This window comes from Channa argus, chromosome 19 (genome assembly GCF_033026475.1).
Source record: "Channa argus isolate prfri chromosome 19, Channa argus male v1.0, whole genome shotgun sequence".
Taxonomy (NCBI): Eukaryota; Metazoa; Chordata; class Actinopteri; order Anabantiformes; family Channidae; genus Channa; species Channa argus.
The window spans coordinates 414503-438683 of record NC_090215.1 but is presented as its reverse complement, the minus strand read 5'-3'; the positions used below and the strand labels follow the sequence as shown (position 1 = coordinate 438683).

The window sequence follows — 24181 nt, the reverse complement described above, 5'->3', positions numbered from 1 at the left end:
GTGTCAGCAACAAGAATTCCAGTTCCACCCCCTGACCTGATGAGCGAGGAGGCAAAATTGGTGGATAGTGCAGCATAGGTGGCTATGATCTGTGGTGTGATCCAGGTTTCTGTAAGTGAAAGCAGCTGAACAGCTGACTGTGTAGCAAAAGTTGGAATGAAGTCAGCCTTTTTCACTGTGGGTCTGGGTGAGGGTGCGCAGTTGGGAAACATTTTGTCTTCTAGTAGAGCGCCATGTCCTGCGACATGGCAAAACAAAGAAACTAGCTAGAAGAAAAGATAGAAAAGGATTAATGTGAAGCAAAGTGAAGAAACCAAAGAATTACAAGAAGTTAGAAATAAAGTACTCTTCGACGTCCTTGCTCGGTGGACTCGTGCAGATAGACTCGCTGGTCTTCACACAAGGAGGTCTGAACACAAGGGCTGATGCTTCCGCTGATGCTCAAGCCCAACAGGTGCCTTATATACGGTCTTAGTTAGCTACAGTTAAAACCGCCCCTTTGTCGAAACCAAACTAATTTGTGTGCGTTTGTCAAACGTTTGAACGCGTGATAACTAAGTAATTGGTGATTACTAAGCTGAAACTACCACCAACAACAGACCAAATATCCAATTCACCAGAAAAGCAAAACTTTGTACCCACAGTTCTTAATACTATTAAAAACAGACTAAATCAGCAGCCTCAAGAGAAATTACAGAAACTCAGCTACAGAGAGCTTTTTTATAATTTTTTCCAACAACTGTGTTAATCTGGCATAAACGTATAAAAATTACTGTGTGCTGTGTCTAAAGTAGTGACACCTACAAGTGAAGCACTTGTTTTATGGAAATGTTTTTTTAAGCAAAGCACCACCTTAGGTAGGTACCTTGGATTAGCATGAAATGGGCTTAAATGGCCACGATTACATTGAAATGTATACAGAGGGGTCTGCTGCTGATAAAAAGCTGAGAACTGCATAACATTCAGGTAACAGCCATGACAGGCAGCTCAGGGCAGCAGTTCCAAGCTACTCCATCTGTACTCCATCTGTAGGGGCGACTGTGGCGCAGGAAGGTAGAGTGGTTATCCACCAATCAGTTGTTGGTTCAATTCCCGGCTCCTCGGGTCACATGTCGAAGTGTCCTTGAGCAAGACACTGAATGGTCACATGTCGAAGTGTCCTTGAGCAAGACACTGAACCCCAGTTGGCCAGCTGCATGGCAGCTCCCCCATCGATGTATGAGTGTGTGTGTGAATGGGTAAATAAGAACCATTGCAAAGCGCTTTGAGTGCCAATAGGTAGAAAAGCACTATATAGTATATAGTATATAAGTGCTGACCATTTACTATTGAGGTACAAGGCAAGCAAGAATCTAGGTCAAGGAGAAAACATTAAAGCAAAATGCTGTAAAAAGTGTTTTTGTTGCATAAGATTCAAGTGCAACATAAAACAGGTGGGATTTTTAAAAGATTTAAGTACAAAGGAGGTTATAGAAGAGGTATGTTTTAAGCACTGTTTAAAATATTGGGACTGAGGCTGCTGAGCATGCAGAGTTTGGTAGCTCTCAATCATCATGGGATCATTGAGCTAAAGATTTTTCAGTTAGATCTTGTGTGTAATGTTAGGACCACCAGACGCAATTAATGGCCTTACGGGCCTGAAGATGGGTATGAGGGACTGGAGGTAGGCAGGTGCTGTTGAGTTGACTACTCTGTAAACGAAAATCACCATTGAACTTGATGCGGACAGCTATCAAAGGCCAATGCAGAGATCTGAAGAATGGTGTGACATGTCCTTTTTTACTAATTAAATGAGATGTGCTGCTGCATTTTAGATCATCTGGAAGTGTTAGATTGTGCTGCTGGTGCAGTAGTAGATATGAAATATTACCAGCATCTATACAGTGAGATGATGGCATATTCTAAAAAGTAGGATCTGATCTTTCTGATGTTGTAGAGGGCAAATCTCCTTACCCTAGAGAAAGAGGAGATGTGTTCAGTGAAACTCAATTGGTCGTCGATGATGACCTCCAGATTTCTGGCTGGCTTGGTGGGGACAATCACTGAAGACTCAATCATGATGTTGTGTACTTTGAGGAACTGAAGACTGTAGAAAATGAGAGAGAGGGAAGGTCAGACCTTCAGATAGTGAACCAGAAAGTGCAAGAAATTATTAAGAACAAAGTGGGGAAAACAATTAATAAAATGAAGAATGGTAGATGAAATACCAGTGGAGGCATGGAAATTATTTTTGAGAGATGGCAGTGGAGTGGTTAACCAGATTATTTGTGATGATCAGTAACAACATGGCTTCTTGCCAAGAGACCACCACATATGCAATGTATGCTTTGAGAGTGTTGACGGAGAAGTACTGCGAAAGTTAGAAGGAGCCACATTGTGTTTATGGATTTTAAAAAAGATCACAACAGAGTGCAGAGAGAAGTTGTGGTACTGCACGAGGAAGTCAGGACTGGATGTATGTTAGGGTGGTACAGCATATGTGCAGTACGTTGAAAACTGCATGTAGGATGCAAACCCAACTCTAAACCTAACATAATAACATTGCATATTCAGCTACAAATGATTTTTATCAATTGAAGTAACAAAAAGGTTCAAGGGGTAGTATTTCAACAGTTTTTAAAAAAGTAGGAAAAGTAATGAAAATTTAAAAGTGCAAAAGTTTGATAAATTTAATGCATAATTAGTAATTGTGTATTAGGTATAATGTTAATGAAAAAAAGATTGTTTTCCTCTATTTGCCATTTCAAAATAAGGGGGTACTAACTTTTGCACATCGCTTTGTCTTCATAGGTAATGTTTAGCATCAGTGTGACATCAAAGGGCTGTCCAAAACAAGGAAAGCCTGAGACTATTAAGATTAAGCCCCTGGGATTCACAGAGGAGGTGGAGATTACTCTAAATTTCATCTGTGAGTGTGAATGCCACAAAGAGGGTATCAAAAGCAATCAGTTCTGCCACTTTGGTAACGGTACCTATGAGTGTGGAGCCTGCAAGTAAGTCTGTGAAAAACGTTTATATTCCACCAGCTTACACAGACAATATCTAAAATCTGTAAGCCTTATTTTGGATCAAGACTTTTAGTGTTAAAAAGACTTTGGAATCTTTGCTTTTCCCTTTCTCTCAGGTGTAATGAAGGACGTGTGGGTAGACAGTGCGAATGCAGCACCAATGACGTAGCTACAGAAGATATGGACCGGACCTGTCGTAAAGACAATGGTACTGACATCTGCAGTAACAACGGAGACTGCGTGTGCGGCACATGTGAATGCAAAAAGAGAGATAACCCCGAGGAGAGGTATAGCGGCCAGTATTGTGAATGTGACAACTTCAACTGTGACCGCTCTGGAAACAAACTGTGTGGAGGTGAATAGGTCACTAATTAAAAGGCTCTTGAAAAAATTTCACTCTGAATTTATGAAGGCTTACTCTATTCAGTACTTGGTTTATGTTTAGAAAAAAGGTCCATTAAATCTTTCATACTCCTATTTTTATTTATGTGTTTTTCTTAGGACATGGGCGCTGTGAGTGTAGAATGTGTATCTGTGATCCCATGTGGACTGGAAGTGCCTGTGACTGTTCTATGGACAGTAGCACGTGTATGGCCAGCAACCAGCAGATCTGTAATGGCAGAGGAACATGTGAATGTGGCACCTGTAAGTGCACTGACCCTAAATTCCAGGGTCCCACCTGTGAGACTTGCCCCACCTGTCCAGGAGTTTGTACTGAACACAAGTAAGTTCAAAATTAAGACTTGTCAATATACAAATACTGTTCAAAATTAACCCAAACTAATGATTTCTTCCCAAGTCACCGTCTTTTCTTGGTATTCATATGTAAGCTTGTTGCTGGGACACAATATCAGTAATATACCAACATGTGACTGGAAAGCTAGTAATACCTAAAGATTCAGGCTAATAAAAAAACTGACAGAGCCTCAGGTTCTTGCATGAACTACTGGCTTTCAATTTCCAATGCATTTCCTTCTAATTAATTTATGACTTTGACTTAGACATTTCACAAAAATGTAATTACAGTTGTAGCTTTGAAAGATTATAAAAGATTATTTTGCCCTTTTCCAATTTGTGATGATGCTCTTGCTTTGTATTGTGTTATAAATCCAGAAAACACCTATCCTTAATAGCAGTGTGCTTTGACCCCTAACCAAAAGCTTAAACTCTTTCCTCCAGGCTGCAGTATGTTAAGTTCACCCAATGATTCTACACAACAAGATGGTACATCTGCTGGCTAAGCCTGTTAACATCCTGTCACAAAGTAGAAGACCCAAAAGAGTGAACTAACAACAAATCAGTTCTTTACATCAATGGTCAATGGCGCACGGCCATATTGGCAGAAATGTGTGGGTGCTTCTTTTGCTGTGTTTTATCCAGTCATTTAGGTGAATGAGCTAAACATTAGATCCTGGGATTCAGAAGTAGTGGGAGGTAACCGGTTCTTCTAAAGTTGCCTCAGATTAAGTTGAAAACAAATGTGTATCTAAGGGAAAACAGATTTAATTTCCTGTAGCTATAGCACAGCAAGTGACAGAAACACACAAAGCGCTCAAATATTAGTGGACCCACAAACATGGTAATACAGTTTTGCACTTATTTTGCGCTTTTCTAACTTATTGGTACCCAAAGTATTGGATTTATGCTGCTTCTCATTCAGCCATTCACACTCAAAATCACACTCACTTACACTCACCGTGAGCAACTAGTTTTGGGGTTCAGTGTCTTACTCAAGGACACTTGAGGGCTCGAACCAATAACTCTGGGGTTGGTGGATGACTGCTTTACTTGCTGAGCTGTCACCCTGTTTACACGCCCTACAAAAAACAGCAAGCATATTAAAAATGCTCTGCTGTACAAAGGTTATATGAAGTCTCTGGAACTCAAAAGGAGTGGCAGAAAAAAACAAAAAAACATCCCGTTATGTTGTAATATTTATAAATTAATTTAGTTTTTCCAGAAAATAGACTGGTAATATTTTTACCAAAAAAAAGCTTGATGTTTCTGAAGTTAATAAATTATTTACTCAAATAATCTTAAAAAACATATTGAGGAAAAAAGCAGTTAAAAAAGCAGCCATAATCAAGCAGCCCTAGCTCAAACTATTCTTTAGTAGAATGACTGGCTCTGCTACGATATTGTTCGGTGTTCTTTTGGTATCACTGATATCACACACTTCAACAAAGGCTTTTAGGTTCCTAGATGTTATCCTGGGGTTCCTTGTGACCTGGACTTGCCTAGGAAGCATTACATGTAAATATTGAAGTTTTCTTTAGTATCACAGTACCCTGATGATACCACTTTATCAAAATTTATAGAAGTATAGGCTAAAAAGACAAAAATTACAGACAACAGCTAACATGGTTTCTCCATGTCAATATAAGTGGGGTGGAGGGAAACTGTAGACACAGCAAAGCAAATGCCACTGATCATTACTAACCAAAAAACTATTCTCCTCAGAGAATGTGTCCAGTGCCGGGCATTTGGAACAGGAGAGAAAAAGGATACATGTGAGCGAGACTGCAGCTACTTCAACCTCATTAAAGTGAAGGACAGAGACAAGTTGCCCCAGCCCACTGACACTTCTTACCCTGTGATGCATTGCAAAGAGAGGGACGCCAATGACTGCTGGTTCTACTACACCTACGCTGTGAACAACAACACGGAGAAGGAAGTCCATGTGGTCGACACACTGGGTAAGCAGATAGGCTGACATGAACCAAGGCCATGGAGAGTTTCTGTTACAGAGAAGGCTAATTACTGGTGTGGTTGTTGTTGAGTTACACTTACTGTATAGGCCATATGTTTCTTCACATACAGAAATATGATGGCATGTTTTTTTTCTTATTGGCTTCTTTTGCACTCTTACCTTAAGCAAACGAACAAGTTGCACTCTTGTATGTTTCAGACTGCCCCGCTGGCCCTGACATCATCCCAATAGTGGCAGGTGTGGTCGCTGGTATTGTCCTAATTGGCTTAGCCCTGTTGCTCATCTGGAAGCTGCTCATGATCATTCATGACAGAAGAGAGTTTGCCAAGTTTGAGAAGGAGAAGATGAATGCCAAATGGGATACGGTGAGTGTCTGGACCTTTACAGGCTTTATGGAAGATGGGCCAGATAAATATAATCTTTTTGGTGATTTAAACAGCTGTTGTTTGGCTGCTCTGCAAAGCCAGCCACTATCATATAATACACATGTGGGGATCACTCTTCTTAGCAGATGATGATATTCACAGACTTGATCTTATTACAAATGTCCCACTTGTATTCTCCTGTATTCTCGTCATTCTCACCGCAGTAGAAACAGATCAAGCGTGTTTCATTTGCATAGTTGCCAAAATAAAAGCTAACGTATCAGAGATTGTGTGGACTTTTTTGGAAATGTTATGCACTCTGAGCAAGCTGGACTTTTTGTAGGGAGTGGCCACAGCTCCTCCCCTTAATGCCTCCCCTTCTGTGCAGCCTCATCAGCCAACATCAACATGACAGCTAGTTGAATTACAAAACATCTTTTTGTACAGTAAAAGGCCACCACCTAGTGGTAGTATTGTGACATTCATACATTGTTTGTGGGTTGGATGATGCCGAAGACCCTTATCATTGTTGCCCCTGTTCTCAGGATTTTGAAACTCTCCAACAAGTCATAGCGTCCATAAGCTATTTCAAAGATAATGGTACATTTCAAGTGTCTTATATGTCTTATATGATGTTCTGCACCACAAACCTTACTCATCCTGGAAATTGTTCCAGTCATCTTTAAGGAATGTCCCAAAACCTTATATATATCAACCTGAGGAGGATATATGAATATCTGAGGATAGATAAGGATACATAAGCCCATCCTTTTTGGAATATATCTCTTAAATAATTGTTGATCAGATTGAAAAAAGAAATAAAACTTTACAACAAATTAATAAGATTTTTTTCACTATTTTCACTATGTTTTTTCTACTATTGATGGTATTGTCATAGACAAGAGGAGAGTTTGATATCCCTCAATAACCAATTTAATTACATTTAATAATTCTCTTTTTTATATGCATACAAAGCTCCACAGAAAGCCTCTATACCAATGTATTTTTACAAAGAATAGAGAAATACATCTAGATCAAAAAATCTACCTTATACATCAGTTTTGCTGCTGAACAGTACAAGTGGTGTTTGATAGATGTTTTTAAAACCACTTTTTCGTAATCCAACTAAGAAAAACAAAAATTTAAATGCCTCCACTTATATAAGGCTTTTTTCGTTCAACACATGCCCAAATACCCAGTATGGACACGAACACAGATGTGGTGTTGCTTTGCAACAGCATGACTTCCTTGTCTCTGTTAGGCCGAGTTAAAGGTCTGTAGGACAGAGAATACATACTAAAATGGTGTAGGGTTTCCATAAATAGATGAGTGAATGACACCAATGGGGCAAGATTTAATTAAACATTAAAACCAGAGAATTTTTGGAGTGACTGTTAGTAACATTCCCTGTTTAAAAGTAATAGAGCTCTATTACTTATGCTTCAGTCAGGTGTGTCATATTAGCACTTCTGTTCTGTTCTACTCTTTTCTTTTTTATTTCATACTTCTTCTTTCTGTGCTTTCGTTCTCTTTCCCTGTTGAACAATTTTCTGTCCTTATTGTCCACTTGTAGCAAGAAAACCCCATATACAAGAGTCCTATCAATCAGTTCCAGAATCCACACTATGGACGTAAAGCTGCTGTCCTTTAAGTTTGTATTTCTTTTCCTTTCCACGTAATTTCCTTGCATGGACTCATTCTGAATGCATTCAGTACTTGCTTTCACTCAGTTCTAGTTTCTAATTTTTTTTTATTTCAGCAGGCTTCTAATAAATTAAAATATGTATTTGAATATTTGCCTTTATTGTTTCCAAAACTGCATGAGTGTGTCATGGCTTGAGGGTATTACGTTTTTCTCAGACTACCAATACTACAATTTTTTCTGGTAAGTAATGTATCTTAATAAGGAGGAGGAGTAATTCATACATTGTGGAATTTAATGTTTTATCACAAAAGCATGGCTGAGTGTGCTCTAAATGAAGGCAAATTATTACAAAACAATACAATTTTTGTTTCTAGGGTTCTGTTTTCCCGAATTTGTAAGAAATTTGTTATCGTCTAATGAAAAATTGCAACATCTGTTATAACCATAACATTTCTTTTCTTTCTAGGGTGAAAATCCAATCTACAAAAGTGCTGTCACAACTGTGGTCAATCCCAAATATGAAGGAAAATGATGAGTTTATAATGAACTCCTCTCAATCTATCAAGCATTTGAGGTGCAGTATGTTAGGGTTCCAAAGTCAAATCTTTTGTGGAATTTATGTAATTTCTTCCTGTCTGTTTATCATTATAGTGTACCATTCAGTCACACCAGTTTGTATCTTTCTAAGTTTTTTTGCTTAACATGATTTATATGCATTTGTTGTAGTCTTGATGTACAACATATTATATGTATATACTTTTAAGCTAGATATCTGCAGACCTGGATAGAAGGGCTTATCAACACAATGTGGACCCAGGGGATATACAATATACTGTACGTACAAGAATTTTTCAGCTTCCGTTTCTCTTAAGACATCGGACAGAGGTGTTCACAAACTCATTACTCAAGTAAAAGTGCAAGTACTTGCCTAAAAAAACACTTCACTACAAGTAGAAATATCACTTCATGTGCTTTACTAAAGCTTAAGTACATGCAATATATTTTCACCTAAAAGTATGAATAATCCACTAAGAAAACAATGTGTTTACAGGATTGAATTTGATGATGTGATAACATAAATATGCAATTGATTTTTAGATTAATTGTATTTGTCCTTTGAACAATTTTACACATTTAACATGTTACATCTAAATATTACATGTATAGAGTTTTTCCTAGTCGTATACAGTTAAGTTAGGGCTGTATGGTGTGCAAAATATCTACTTTGTGGCAAAGTAATGGTAAATGGTCTGCACTTATGTAGCGCTTTTCTACCTATTGGCACTCAAAGCGCTTTAAACTGCTTCTCATTCACCCATTCACACTCACAATCACAGACACACTCATACACCGATTGGGGAGCTGCTATGCAGCTGTGTCCTTGAGCTGGCCAACACTCACCAGGAGCAACTAAGTTGGGGTTCAGTGTCTTGCTCAAGGACACTTCGACATGTGATTGGAGGAGGTGGGGATTGAACTAACAACTGTGAGATTGGTGGACAACCGCTCTACTTTCCTACGCCACAATTGCCCACAAGTAGTTTTTACAAAGTGCACAAAACATGTAAGTTTGAACCAGTAACCCTGTGGTTCCAACATCCAGCCCTGGTGTGATGTAGTCCACATTTGAACGATTCTTTGATCTTTTAAAGATGAAAATTATGTATGTTAGTAAATTTCCTACTAGTTAATTAAAAAACAACAAAAAAGACCCAAATATCTGTGTTATCTGAAGACTTTGTGTAACAAAACTTGAGATGGTGTAGGTGGATTTGATTTTAACTGCTTTGTGACTGACAGCTGCTTTATCTATAATAAAACATCATGAATTATATATGGTATATTTTATTAATAGTAAAAACAAGCAACAAATAAATGTAGTGAAGTATGAGGTAATCAAAGTAAAAACAAATTAAATAAATTAAAATGGAAATACACCAGTAAAGTAGAAAGTACCTCAAAATTGTAATTACATAAACCACTTAAGTAAATATACTTGGTTTCTTAACACCTTTGTACCAACAGACTCTTGTTTGTCTCCTCAATTGTTGTGCACTGACTACTTGTGCATTTCTGTGTGTTGTAGAAAAGACCTAAGTTTAGTATTATATTATATACATTATATTAAAGTGTGTGTATACAGAAAACAAAAGCCGTGGGAAATATTTAATAATATATAGCATTCAACTTTGATTGTGAGTTATAGTATGTTGAACAACAGAATCTGCAGTAGTGAGCAGTTGTAAATGTACTTTCAAAGGGCACCTTAAAAACATGCTATGTTTAAAATTTCTTGCACTTTTTTCTTGAAGGACTAAATACACAATATGAAGATTAATATCAGTTTATAATTATTTGTATTGTTGACATATTATTGCAATGAACAATAAAATTATTTGTATTGTTAGCAACCAATAAAGTAAGCTATTGTATTCGCTCTTCAGTACCTTTATTTCACCTCCTCAGGTCCTTTCCTGTGTTTTTGTCAAGTACAACAAAAATATGTCTTCTGTCAGTTTTTTTTTTAGCTCAGTGTAAGTTAGTTTTGTTTGTTACTTTTTTGCAACAACTGTTTCCCAGATGCTACAGCTCTAAAAGGCTTCTACTTCCTTTAAATCCTTTAAATACAACAAAACATTTACAGTATTGTTTTCTAAGTGCCTTTTATTTATGTAAATACACAATATGAAGATTAATATCAATTTATTATTATTTGTATTGTCAATATTTTATTGCAATGAACAATACAATTATTTGTATTGCTATCAAAAATGTCGCAAATAATAAAGTAAGCTATTGTATTTGCTGTCTGCAGTACATTTATTTCACCTTCTCAGGTCCTTCCCTGTGTTTCTGTCAAGTACACCAAAAATATGTCTTCTGTCAGTTATTTTTAGTGAGCTCAGTGTAAGTCAGTTTTGTTTGTTAGATTTTTGTAAGTCTTTTGCAGATGCTACACCTCTGAAATGCTTCTACTTATAAATGCTTTTAAGAACAACAAAACATTTACAGTATTATTTAAAACTGCCTTTTATTTCAGTACCATCTTTTCTCCCAGTACTGTTTATGGCGTTATTTATTAAACAACAAACCATGCGTGAGAGCTGTATGATTCTTCTTGTAGCCAATGGCTAAATATGGTTGTTTTCCAAAATATATTTCTAGCCAAATTTTTATAAATCACCAGGTTTTGATCTACAATTTTTTAATATAAAGTAACAAAATTTAATTTTATTATTATACACAAGTTATACATACATAGGGAAACCAACCGGAAGTACCCTAAAATCAAACCGGATAAGGTTGGAGTGAGGCTTCTTTGACGTAACGCTGATGCTGAGCTGTAACCAGTAAAGAACGTCTATTGTATGACTTTATCGTGAGGTACAGAACTAACTGTAAAAGGGAAATGGAAGAAGATATTCTAACGACACTGAAAATATTAATAATAGGAGAAAGTGGTGTTGGAAAGTCCAGGTAAGCTGAAGATAACGTTATCTATAGCAGCTGATGTGTCTCAGCTGCTTACAGTGTTAGCTTAGCAGCCAACCAAAGAAAGTTAGTTTCAAAAGATGATTAAGGGTTTAAAACTAAGGCAACGTAGACTGTGGCGGCCTTTCATTTTAAGAGAATGACGGTCTGACTAACTGCCTGACTGCTAATAGCTAAGTAAGGCTGTTGCTGTGCTGCACTGTTAACTATGGCTAGCTAAGAATTTGTATGACAGCCTAAGCTTTGTGCAGGTATGACGTTAAAATGTTGCAATCGAGATCCCTTTCCTGTTGTGTCTTTGTAGCTACACTATCATAAGTGCATAAAGGTAACTAAATCAATTGTAATAACAACATTGGTTTTCATTTTGTTTGTTTGTTTTGTTTTTTACTGGGGACCAGGCATTTTAGTCATTTTCTTTATTGCAGCATAGTATTTGCAGCTTTTGTCATATTTGCTATTCCTCACATGGGCTTGGTTTGCTTCTGTGTGCTTGTCTACTGTAAGCCTGTCTCTCCTGCTCAACCTTGTCTTCCTCCTGCTGGTACAGTGAAAAGAGAATTAGGAGCTCTCAATTCTAAGGTTTAGGCCAAAAAAAAAAAAAAAAGGCAGAGGCACATTCATAGTGCTAACGCACATTACAGTGTACAGTATTTGTAACTTCACACTAATTTAAGGCAAGATTTACAGCAGTAGGTTACTTGTTTCACCAGACTTTCCCAGACTGCATGAAAGAATCCTAATAGCCGTATGAGCTCTCAACCATCACATTGCAACTTATGGTACTGGATGCATAATGAGCTGCCCAAAGCTTTGTTCTTAGCCCCACAATTGAACTGTCTAGCCAAATATTTTTTTTTTTTAGTGCAGACTGATGATGAAGCCTTAGATTTTCACAATAACAAATTTATTTTATATAATCTTCCCTCTTCTCCACCTTCTCCAGTGGTGTTATTTTGCATACTATATCGGCAAATTTGAACTGGATGTGGCAGACTAGGTTTTGCCAACACCATAACATAGACCTTGGTTTGTTTAGAGAAAAATAATGTAGTGGTTTTAAATAATGAGTTTGTGGCTTTACTATATGCTGGCTTTTAGTGCATCATTCAGGCCAACAGCGTTGTTACCAGAAAGCAGTCATTATTAAACATGCTTTTTCTTAATACAATATACAAATACCGACTATAACTGGTTTCAAATGTCAATTTTTGAATCATCAGGCAGGTATCCTGACAACAAATTCTTAATAGCATACAGATATTTCATTTGTTTTTCTTCAAACCTGTAGAAGACCTCAAATCATCAGTAAGATGTCTGCCTTGCAAGGAACATACAAGGTTCATTTCACATGAACAATTGACCTATACAGAATGCATTTCTCTTTTGGCTGTCTCCAAGCAAAGTTCTTTGGCTCCATAGCGCCACTTGTTTCATCCTTCATCATGGCCCATGTAGAAAAAAAGGAATTATGCTTGGGTCAAGGAAAAAGCATCATCCTAAACACCAGCAGTGTGATTAAGACCTTTGCACTCAAATAAGTCATAGTTGAGAAATGAACCTTGTCCTGCTGACTACAATCTAGTGTTGATATCCAAAGGTATGTAATCCAAGTTAATGACAAAATTATCATTAGAAAGAGATAAAGGTGTAGATAAGCCTGGTGCCACAGATCAAGTTATGTGAGCCTATAAAATGGAAACCTTATACAGACCAAAAGCTGCTCATCCTGTGTGGAAAAGATTTAATAACAAACAGCACTTTGTTGTGTTACATAAGAAAGTATGGTAAATTATTTATTTCTTGAGGTGTACAGTTGTACATTTAGGCTTGTATCTACAAAGTCTGTTTTGCAGGTTTAGAAAGTTCATTTTACAAACTGGCTTTGCAAACAGGTTTCAACTTCACACTGGCTGCTTTAACATCTGACAAATTCTTCTATGTAAACATGAGAACAGATGTCATTGAAGCTAGACAAAGTTAATGGCAACTCAACAACTTTAGTATAGCATTAGCATTAGCTGCCTATGGTTATAAGCAGCTGCTTCTTTGGTTAAGACTCCGGGGTTATAATTAATGTTACCTGTCACTCCTGCTATGTAATAATATCTTAAGAAACCCCCCCATTTTAGCAACATGTGTTCTGTCAACCTACTGTGCTGTTGGTAATGGATGAGTTTCATTCCACCTCTGTCTATCTGAACACATGCACAGATTTATTCCATTAATTGAATCATATCAGAGTACTGCTATCCATTTCAAGTCCCTTATTCATTTAGCATTCAGTGCTGTCATATCCAGAGCCAATTAAAAATGTTTACCTCTGGTCTCTTTACTTAACGCTGTTGGTTTTGTTACTAGAGGATTGCTTTCAGTAGTAGATTTTAGCCCTGAGGACATTCAGCCATCATCACTGTGTTTTTCATTTCAAACATGACCTTTATTATTATGATCATGATGATTTGTAATATGTGACTGTGGCATAACACCAACCATTTACAATGACTGCTTTGCTATTTTTAACAGGTAAATTTCTAACCTGAATAACCATGAACAAATCAATCAGTTATTGACTCAAGCTTAAGTTGTGAAGCAACTTTTGCAGGAGTTCACGATTTTCATGATTTACATGCTCCCATTTATAGAAAGGAATAATACTTTATTGATCCATTGCAGGAAATTACATGGTGTTGAAAGCAGAGCAAGGTCCAGGAGCCCCTGTTGATAGGAAACATTGCGTGCCCGGATCTGATGTGTTGCTTTAAGAGGTCCTCCAAGTATCAGGCACATTAATAGTGTGTTTAATCTAATAGTCTAATCCACTCAATTCTGCTTTAAACCGTCATAAAAATTAAAATGAAATGCAATAAAACAGCACTAGCTAAGCACATATCTAAACTTTTCAAAATAACTTCAAGCTTTAAGAACAACTATGAAGCTGCTGTAACAGGCTGGCACCCAACTGGGGCTATCTCGAACAATCATGCATCATACATTCATATTCATCATCTTCTTCTGTTTATATCAATCCATCCATCCATTATCTGTCACGGCTCCTCCTGTTTGGGTCACAGGGCCCACAGAGAGGCATAGACAACCATTCACACTCACATTTATACCTACAGGCATTTTTTTCAGATTCACCAATTACCTGTTTATATCCTGTCTCCATAAAGGACTCCTCTCACTTTACTCAAAGAATGTGGCAGTTTTTGACATTGAGTTTTGTGCTTGTTCTTAAGTTAAATATTTTTAGTTCTTAGTTTTTGTGTTGAAGGGAATTGTCAATTCAGTATGATTCATTCGAGCATAAATTAAAGCTTTTTATATGTTTTTATACTGTGCTAAGCAATGTAGACAAGCAGAAATGCAGCAGTGGTCCTCGTGTGGCTTTCAAAGCATGGGCTGCATTTACGAAAACATTTTTTCTGAATATTTTTTTTTTCTTTCATCTTTGACACCTGATTTTAGTGGTTAGAAAGTAGTGAAACATAGAAATCGAAATTTTAAAACTACATGTTGAATGGTAAAGGTGGGCAGGCAGATATTTGCTTAAATGTACTACACTATAATACAAGAGCCGCTCCAAAACTTTTACAAACCTACCAAGTATGCGCTTTTAAATTTACTTCCAAAAGTACAAGTACTCCACTAAGAGAGTGGCCACCAGTCTAGAATAACTTCGGTCATTTTCTTAGATAATTGATTTGTCTTCAATCGTCATACATGTTGTAAAGCTGACATAGAATCTTCTCTTCTAACGTTTAGTTAGTTGTCAGCCTGCAGCGTGGATTTGCTCAATCATTCATGCCATAAACCCCTATTAAAAAAACAATTAAAAACACATTAGGCAGACACGTCTTAGATAAAATATTCTTTCAAACTAAAACATACCGTAATCTTTTTATTTTGTTCTTCCTGTCCACAGCCTCCTCTTAAGATTTACAGATGACACATTTGACCCAGAGCAAGCAGCAACAATAGGTGAGTTTATCATCTGAATTCAGTAATGTAGAAAATAAACCAATAACATATATTGGTGGTGGCAACAGCAAGGTTATTAGGTTATTTTTATTTTTTTCTTTAGTCCAGAACCTGTCAAACAGACAGCTGTTGCAGAAACTCCAGTGCAAAAAGGCATTTCATCTCACACTGCCCTGCTCACAGATATAGGTTCACCTCAGCTTAAACGTGAACCTAGTGTCAGACACAAGTTGATCACTTGGGATCCCCAACGCAATTTTACATTGAGGAACATTTTTCTGAAATTGTTCCACAATTTTTAGAAGCAGATTAGTGAACCTCTGGCTATCTTGGCATTTAAAAGGCTCTTCCTCTCTGAAATGCTCCTTTTATACTCAGTCATGTTACTGACCTGTTGCCAATTAACCTAATTAGTTGTCAAATGCCCCTCCATTTATTTTTGATTTAAGGCAATTACTTTCAAATCATTGCATTCTGTTTTTATTTACATTTTATACCATTTTATATCTTCCCAACTTGTTTGGAATTGGGGTTGTATTTATCCTGCTATGGTTTATGTCTGTCTCAGAGTCAACACACAAAGAATCATTCAACTGTAGTTGTAAAGCGGCAATACTGTGACACTCAGTCCTCTCCCTCTGCATTTCTCTTTTGCATAATGTTCCTTCCTCAATAATAGTATTAACTGAATATATTAATAATTACTGTTATCAACTAATATGAAAAAATATGTCATGCTATTATTTTTGGATATATTACCCAGCCCTGGTATTAATGTTGTTGCATATAAGTGTGGCTAAGAACCACATGTGACTTCTGCCTCAAATGAACTGCTCTTCAGAGACTCAAAAAAACAAACTAGACCAGGTGAACATGAGTAGCTAGCTATTGTGATTGGTTGTGTGTAATACACTAAATATTCGTGTGTGGGGTAGACATACTGTTGTCATATATTCTTAGACTGTCTTTATGTCACTTTTCTCCTCCACAGTTTTGGCACTGAATTGCCTTCTCTCCCCAATCACAAATGTAAAAATAAGTCAGTCAGAAGTGTATGTACAGCTGGTAAATCTCTCAGTGGATGCTAAAGCTTAGGCTCATTTGTCATAGTGTCACTGCACTAATGCACACAAAGTCACTGTACAAAGGCAATACAGGAGATTTACTCTATGAAAGGCAGGGGGACAATATTGTTATATTGATGTAAAGGTCTTTTCCTTTGGGACCTGATAGGAAGATTTAGGGGTGAGTCACCAACATCTGAGCCATTTTAGAAGTCATTAAGTTTTTTACTTTTTCACATAGGCCAATATCAGTTTCAGCTAAAGGCATTAAAACACACCATGCTTTCATGGTTGATAAAAGCATGGTCACACCGTAATTTAAATACAGGACATGGGCTGGCCATACCATCAGTCTGAATAGCTGGGGTTAACAAGAGTTCAGAGACATTGTGGGCTATGTATGTTTTGACAGTTCATCACTGATAATTATTGCCTCTCGTCATGATACAAAACTCTTGGCAGTAATTCTCGAAATCTGTAAGAGTCATTAAATTAGCACTGTAGTAAGATGAAGTCATAATGGCAGTATGAGTGATTGACTGTCTTCACTGTCTAGGAGTTGACTTCAAAGTGAAAACCATTTCTGTGGATGGTAACAAGGCAAAGTTGGCAATATGGGTAAGTGACTATCTCCGTGGTGATTATGTTACCAAACTACCAAACATGTGGTTCATGTCTGTCACTCAAACCACAGACATTGTCTCCTGCATGACTACAATCTCAAGTCCCCAGGAGATGGCGCTTATGTAACACAGTTTTACCTACATGTGCCTTGAGGGACACAGACTAATCAGCCCTTTTAGTTTTATTTGCTTATGTTTTATTATATATATAAAACATTGGACAGGCCACATTCAAAGACGAGAGAAACAAACTAAACATCTTTGTACAATAGATAAAAAGTAATTTGTGTGTTCATGGGCATTTTGCGCATAAGGCCAATGGTTCAAAAAGCAAAGGAATTCACGAATCATAAATCCCAAAAAATACAAAGTAAGACAGGAACAAGATACGGATATTTTCTAATAATGCTGGAAACAACAATAATAGTTAGTATCATTAGTGACAACAAAAATAGCAAAACATATATTCTGAGATTCAGTACTGCAATAAGTTAATCAGTCAGGATTTGAAGCAGTGGGTTTCTGTGTCTGTGTTGTGTTGGAGTAGATACATTTTCAAAAGAGATTTAAACTGTAGTTACAGTGACTAAAAGTAATATATTATCTTACTTTTTTGGATTGAGTGTTGATATTTCTCCTAGTAAGCAGAGTGAGGGGTAAGTGGGATACAGCAAGCCAGAGGAATAATGATTCGATAAAGTGTTGCCAGAATCTGTTTATGTTTGTGCAATGCCACATGGCATGGACATAGGTAGCTGGGGTATTTCTTTAGCACTGTGAACTGATATTTCTGATGCTAGAGCCATGTTAAACATTTTTGCCTCATAGAATAAACTGTGTAGTTCTGTGTAGAATCTTAAACTGTATTAGTTGTATGTTGGCATTTTTGGTCATTTAGAAGATGTTCTTGAAAATGGGTCCAGAAGTTGTCAGTAGGATTGATGTACATATCACTTTCTCATTTTGTGATGGTATAGATGGTGTTTCATCAGATATTAACTTGTATATACTTGTTCATATTATACATATATATTTTAGAAAGGATTTTCTTCTTTGAGGGAGGGCTAGAGGGCAAGATTTAGGCTGGTGAGTAATTTAGAGTGAATAGGTGACTTAAGTTGTGTATAATCCAAACCTCTGGACAGGTGAATGAGATCATTGTTTATTATTGATGACAAAATCAGGATCCTTATTACAAATGGATTAAATTCATTATTTTCCTCAAACCTTTACAAACAATACCCCATAATGACAATATGAGTTTATAGAATAGAAGTTTGTTTTAAATCTTAGCAAATTTATTAAACATAACAAAGGAAAAAAATCACATGTTCATCAGTATTCACAGCCGCTGCCATGACACTCAAAATTTAGCTCTGGTGCATCCTGTTTTCACTGATCACCCTTGAGATGTTTCTACAACTTGATTGTCCACCTGTGGGACATTCAGTTGAGTTGACATTATTTGGAAAGGCACACACCTGTCTATATAAGGTTAACAGTACATGTCAATCCAAGCCATGAAGTCCAAGGAATTGTCTGTAGACCTCCGAGACAGGATTGTACCGAGGCACAAATCTGGGGAAGAGTAAGGAAAATATACTGCAGCATTGAAGGTGTGAATGAGCACAGTGGCCTTCATCATCTGTACTTGGACGAAGTTTGGAACCACCGGGACTCTTCCTAGAGCGGGCCACCCAGCCAAAATGAGCGATCAAGAGAGAAGGGCCTTAGTCAGGTAAGTGACAAAGAACCTGATGGTCACTTTGAAAGAGCTCCAGCATTTCTCTGTGGAGAGAGGAGAACCTTCCAGAACAACCATCTCTGCAGCACTTCATCAACCAGGCCTGTATGGTAGAGTGGCCAGACAGAAACCATTTCTCTGTAAAAGGCACATGAAAGCCCGCTTGAAGGACTCTTAGACCGTGAAAAAGAAAATTCTCTGGTCTGATGAAACAAAGATTGAGATCTTTGGCCTGAATGCCAAGTGTCATGTCTAGAGGAAAGCAGGCACCGTTCAGCACCTGACCATCCCTAAAAGGCATGGTAAAGCATGGTGGTGGTAGCATTATGCTGTATGGATGTTTTTCAGCAGCAGGAACTGGGAGACTAGGCAGGATCGAGCAAAAGATGAATGCAGCAATGTACAGAGAGTTCCTCGATAAAAACCTGTTCCAGAGTGGTCTGGACCTCAGACTGGGGCGACGGTTCATCTTTCAACAGGACAACAACCCTACCTATGAGTGACTACTGTAACCATGCTTGATTGTGGTGTGTCCAATTAAATATATATTGAAGTTGGCCTGCCACTGAATAGTAATAAAAGTATAGGGCGAAGAGGGCTCTTTGGGTATTTGTAGAGTAGGCAATTAAATCTTTTGCTTTTTTCTTCATTGTAATTTAATCTATTCGGCCCATAAGTGATAATGGTACGTCCATCCAGTGTTGGACGTCATGAGTTTTATTGTTTCTTAAAGGAATAAGAGAGGGTTTTGTAGAAAGACAAATAGGTAATTGACATTAGGACTCATTTTTTGGTGTGCATGGCATTGTATTCCTTCTTGCCCTGGTTACCCGCTGTTTGAGGCAGTAGTAAGTGTGTCTAGTGGCAAAGATTTGTTGTGTTTTGCAGGACACTGCAGGACAGGAGCGCTTCCGAACCCTGACACCTAGTTACTACCGGGGGGCCCAGGGAGTCATTCTGGGTAAGCCAAGACGATGACACAATCTTTGATTAAGCATGTATGTATTTGGCCTTTCCACTTCTAAATTGCACCTGATTGTAGAACTTAAGATGGGTTTTCATCCTGTGACCCCACACACAGAGTCTTCCCTCTCTCCTTAGGGTATGTTTGCGTGCATCTGCGTGTGTGTTTTTATACACACAGTTGGCTATAGTTTGATGGAAAAAGTTTGCATTTCCTTATTTTGAAATAGTAGAAAGAGATTTTTTTTCATGTACGTTCAGCTAGTACAAATATCCTATCAGAAATTTATTAAAGGTTCATTTTAATTTATCAATTAATTTATGAATTAATTTGTCACTTTTATAGTGTTCATTATTTGCGTAGTGTCTTAGCTGTTGATAGGATTGCACTACACCCTTAGTATTTCTCAACTTCTCATATTCCTTCTTCCTAATCTTGGTATCACTTGGGATTGCTACAGCCATCATTATGGCCTCTTTTTTTCTGTTTGTGAAACACCACTACTTCCAGTTGGTTAGCCATTACCAGTTTGTCTTTCTGCATCTAGTAGTCCCACATGATCTTAGCTTGTTAATTCTCAACCGCCTTCAGAGGTGTATCCCATTTTTATCTTTGCACTTCCATTATCCCAACAGCTTGGGAATGGCTATACCGTGCCTGTTAGCATCTTGCACCACTCTGCCATGTGTCAGCATCTTTGCACAGCCTGTTACATGGAGTCTTGGGTAGTATGGTATTAGGGGTGACTGTGGCACAGGAAGATAGCTCCTCCGGTCACATGTCAAAGTGTCCTTGAGCAAGACATTGAACCCTAACTTAGTTGCTCCCGGTGAGTGTTGGCCAACATAGCAGCTCCCCCATCGGTGTATGAGTGTGTGTATGTGATTGTTAGTGCGAATGGATGAATAAGAAGCAGTCTATACATCTTTATAGTCTTGACTTTATTCTGTAAAGTGCCTTGAGATGACTTAGTTGTGAAATGGCGCTATATAAATACATTTGAATTGAATTGAATCTGTCAGTAGTACATACTGTGCAGGGGTTTGTCCTTCCTTGATGGTTTGTGCTCTTGTCCTTCTCTTGTATTAACTAAGCACATCATCAATTGGGGCCATTTTCAAGATGTATCCATCCTGCATAGTTGGTCTGATGCCCACTAGTCTTTAGCCTCCTTCGTTCTTCTTAGTGTACAGTCTCAGGATGTTGGATTTGAATTGAAATCCACCATGTATTTTAAGGCGCTTCCTTATTTTGATGACCGTGACCTCTTTTCCTCTTTAGTTAACTTATTATGGCAGCAGTGTTTCTTTTTACAAGCAGGGCTTAGGTGTTAATAATACCAGTACTTGTTGTTCCCATTCAGCTGACTTCTTAGGACTTGCCTTCACAGCTCTGGAACACCCTGCCCAATAACTTGAGGAGAAAACCACAGACTTTGGACTGTTTCATAAAACATTTAAAGATTTTTCTGTTTAAAAAAGTGTATTGAGGGGACTGGGACATTTTATTTTAATTTCTCACTCTCTGTAGGTATTTGAGAGTTTCTGCTTTGTTCCCATTTTCCTGTGGGATCCCAAGGCACTTGTAGCTGTCCTCAATATTTGATATGTTCATTTCCGATAGTATTTTCCACTAAGTTCTGACTACCCTGGTCTCTCCTTGTCATCATCCAACTACACTGGTAAACACTGCACTTAATGGTGACGTGTGTAGTTGGGTTGAAGTTGGCCTCTAAGATTGTTTTCCACATCCCCTTTGAGTTCTTGATAAAACGTTCTCAGAGTTCTGTTGATGTTATATAGCCTTCCAATCATTCCAGGATCAATGTGTTTAGAATCAAGTCATGGGCTTTCTTGTAGTCAATTGATGAGTTTCACGGGTCTTGCAGTCTTAAGTGAGTGCTTTATCTGTAACTGGGGCTTTGCTCCTCTGGTATTGCTACCAGTTTCTTTCTAGGGGCCCTTTAATGTATTAAACAATGTGCCTGCTCATCTTAGCTGTTATGATGCCTTACAGGAGCTTCCTTGTTGTGCAGAGGCACGTAGTTGGATGGGACTGTTCTCTTCTTGTGTTCCTCCAGGATCAGACCTTTCCAGCTGGTTAACCTTTCAGGGTGGGTTCCATCCATTAGTAGATGGTTCATTTGTACCGCCAGTTGCTCATGGATTAAAGTTTCTTCAGCCAATGGTTGTGGATCATGTCTGGGCCTGGTTCTGTCTAGCCCTACATACTTGAGACAATCTTTTAGTGTATATCAGTTTCTTGGTCTTAGTGATAGTGGCAGTAGGGGTTGTTCATGGTGCTGCATTCACATCTTCTGGAAGACTTTCAGAAGGCACTTTACTTATTCTTACTAATCAGTCACAGTTTCCAGGTGTCCATCGTAGTCATTATCTTTAATCTCAGGTCACCTTCTATTGCATTTTATATTTCAGTCATACTATCAATGCAAATTATGTTCAAGATGTGTAGAAAATATACAATGTTTGTGTATAATTACATTTATTTGAAACGTGTTGTTTATGTGTTTTGGCACAGTGTATGATGTCACTCGTCGAGAAACTTTTACCAAGCTCGATAACTGGCTCAATGAGCTGGAGACATACTGTACGAGAAACGACCTTGTGAAAATGCTTGTAGGAAACAAAATTGATAAGGTATGCTGATTTGTGGTTTTGTATCCATTCTGGTTAAAAAGGTTGTTTGGCTAAAGAGAATAAATCTGTAAATAAAACTTTAAATTGAATTAGTATTAGTTTACAAATGTAAAATTAAAATATATATTTTTTTGGTTAAACAATGTAACCTACAGACCAGAAACAAAATTGTAGTATAGTAAATTGTATTTCTGGCAGCTAGTATTTTACCAGGTTACCAGAATTACTGCATAGAAATGCCCACTAAGTAGAACATTTTGAATTTATTGTGTACTTGTGTTTGTTTGTGTAAATCACTTAACTTCTCTGTCCTGCGATGACCTCAGCAACAGACAGCTCTGCCGGGTGGACGAAATAACCCTTTACTACTTGTTTGTTTTAGGAAAACCACGAACTAGATAGGGCTGAAGGGCTGAAGTTTGCAAGAAAACATTCAATGCTTTTTATAGGTAAGTCAGGAAGGTTCCCTACTTTATAAAAGGTTGCTGGGCATCATTTACACAAGGCTATTACACTTGAGTATGAGTATTATACTTGTTGGGGAATGTAGTTCTATTTATGTAACAAGCTTTATTTATCATCATATGTTTTTCCTGTCTGCTTTTATTTTTCACATGATTCAGTAAAGGGCTGTGTAAATGAATAAGTAGAAATGATTTGTGCTTTGATACCAAGTTTTTATCTTTATTAACTACTAATAATGTTCTTTAAAACTGTTTTTTGAATAGAAACATAGATCTTTATATTTCCTAATATATTCATTTTGATGCATCTTTTTATACAATTTATTCTTTGCTCATCAATACCATATTGTTTCTGGATATCACCATGTTGTTTATTCAGTGTTGACTATCCTATAATAACTTCCTAAGGTCCACTATTATTATCTGGAGTTGACAGTTATTGTTGAGACATTTTCCACCACCCTCTGCTGTAGTCAAGCAACCCAGCAGATGACATCAAACAGATCTGTTTCTCATATTCTCTCCCTCATTTCCATCTTCCTTCTCTCCAATTTCTTCTCTCTATGCCCTCTTTATTTTTATTTTATTTTTTTATTTTATTTTTCTATTTTTCCGTGTATTACTACTTCTTGCCTTTTTACCCTTGTATTCCTGTCCGTCCTTTCACTCCTTCCTTTCAATCTTTCATTTGTCACCCATGTGCTCCTAGAGGCGAGTGCAAAGACCAGGGACGGTGTTCAGTGTGCATTTGAGGAGCTGGTGGAGAAGATCATCCAGACTCCTGGCTTATGGCAGAGTGAAAACCACGGCCGAGGAGTCCAGCTCACTGACGAAGATGCAGGGGGTGGAACTTGTGGTGGCTACTGCTCCTTGGTCTGAGCAACACAAACATAAAGTACACATATTCTCACACACACACACACACACACACACACACACACACACACACACACACACTAAAATGTGTGAATTCCTTGCACCACTGTCAAACACAAGCATATACAGACAGAGACAGCTCCCCCACTCTACTATGTCCTGAGATGAGCTCTCTCCTCAGACATGAAAGCAGGTGGAGGTCTTCCCTCCAGCTAAAATGGAGGACAACTCTCTGTGTTCTCACAGATACTACGTTTTGCACACTTTGTAATTTTAGAGCTGCACTAAAATGCAAATGCAGTTCAGCCTTCATATTAGTTGTTTGCTCCTCTAAGTTACAGTTTTGTACAGTTAACCTTGGTTAAAATTCAGTTTCCCAATTTCTCAGTATGTTTTTTTTTATTTCATCATGACAGTTATGTATAGTTGGGTATAAACCTAAATTTTTCAATCATGACTTTTTTTCTGAAGCACAAAAATACTTTTTTACCGAGATTTATTTCTGGTCTCCTGCATGCATTTCTCCTAGGAGCCCTTGCCTTTGCAAGCACATCTGTATCAGTGCGCGGCTTACTTTTCTTTAGA

At 37.6% G+C, this 24181-nt stretch overlaps 2 protein-coding genes across 4 annotated transcripts in view; both read left to right on the top strand.

Moving 5' to 3' along the window:
- The window catches only part of itgb1a (integrin, beta 1a), a 32014-nt gene extending 23599 nt beyond the window's left edge, over positions 1 to 8415 (top strand). Inside the window, exons 11-17 of one of the 2 annotated variants that reach the window (XM_067486277.1) lie at positions 2791 to 2993; positions 3125 to 3363; positions 3510 to 3732; positions 5469 to 5704; positions 5917 to 6083; positions 7657 to 7734; positions 8195 to 8415. In XM_067486277.1, the coding sequence (XP_067342378.1) occupies positions 2791 to 2993; positions 3125 to 3363; positions 3510 to 3732; positions 5469 to 5704; positions 5917 to 6083; positions 7657 to 7734 (1146 nt within the window). In that variant the 3' untranslated portion in view covers positions 8195 to 8415. The remainder of the gene's footprint in view (positions 1 to 2790; positions 2994 to 3124; positions 3364 to 3509; positions 3733 to 5468; positions 5705 to 5916; positions 6084 to 7656; positions 7735 to 8194) is intronic. The other variant, XM_067486278.1, reaches the window with a different exon arrangement.
- Positions 8416 to 11027: 2612 nt separating this feature from the next.
- Positions 11028 to 23603, top strand: LOC137104803 (ras-related protein Rab-18). 2 transcript variants are annotated; one of them, XM_067486530.1, is made up of 7 exons: positions 11028 to 11205; positions 15149 to 15204; positions 16825 to 16886; positions 19524 to 19596; positions 22138 to 22256; positions 22639 to 22705; positions 23430 to 23603. In XM_067486530.1, the coding sequence occupies exons 1-7, from the start codon at positions 11138 to 11140 to the stop codon at positions 23597 to 23599; spliced, it is 615 nt and encodes a 204-aa protein (XP_067342631.1). In that variant the 5' UTR covers positions 11028 to 11137; the 3' UTR covers positions 23600 to 23603. The 2 variants fall into 2 exon arrangements, with proteins under 2 accessions (XP_067342631.1, XP_067342632.1); XM_067486531.1 differs by lacking the exons at positions 19524 to 19596; positions 22138 to 22256.
- The last annotated feature ends 578 nt before the right edge of the window (positions 23604 to 24181 follow it).

Coding starts and splice junctions, on each gene's coding strand:
- LOC137104803 (XM_067486530.1), top strand. CDS start 11,138: ATGGAAGAAGATATTCTAACGACACTGAAAATATTAATAATAGGAGAA. Junction 15,205..16,824: donor AGAGCAAGCAGCAACAATAG/GTGAGTTTATCA, acceptor TTCACTGTCTAG/GAGTTGACTTCAAAGTGAAA. Junction 16,887..19,523: donor AGGCAAAGTTGGCAATATGG/GTAAGTGACTAT, acceptor TGTGTTTTGCAG/GACACTGCAGGACAGGAGCG.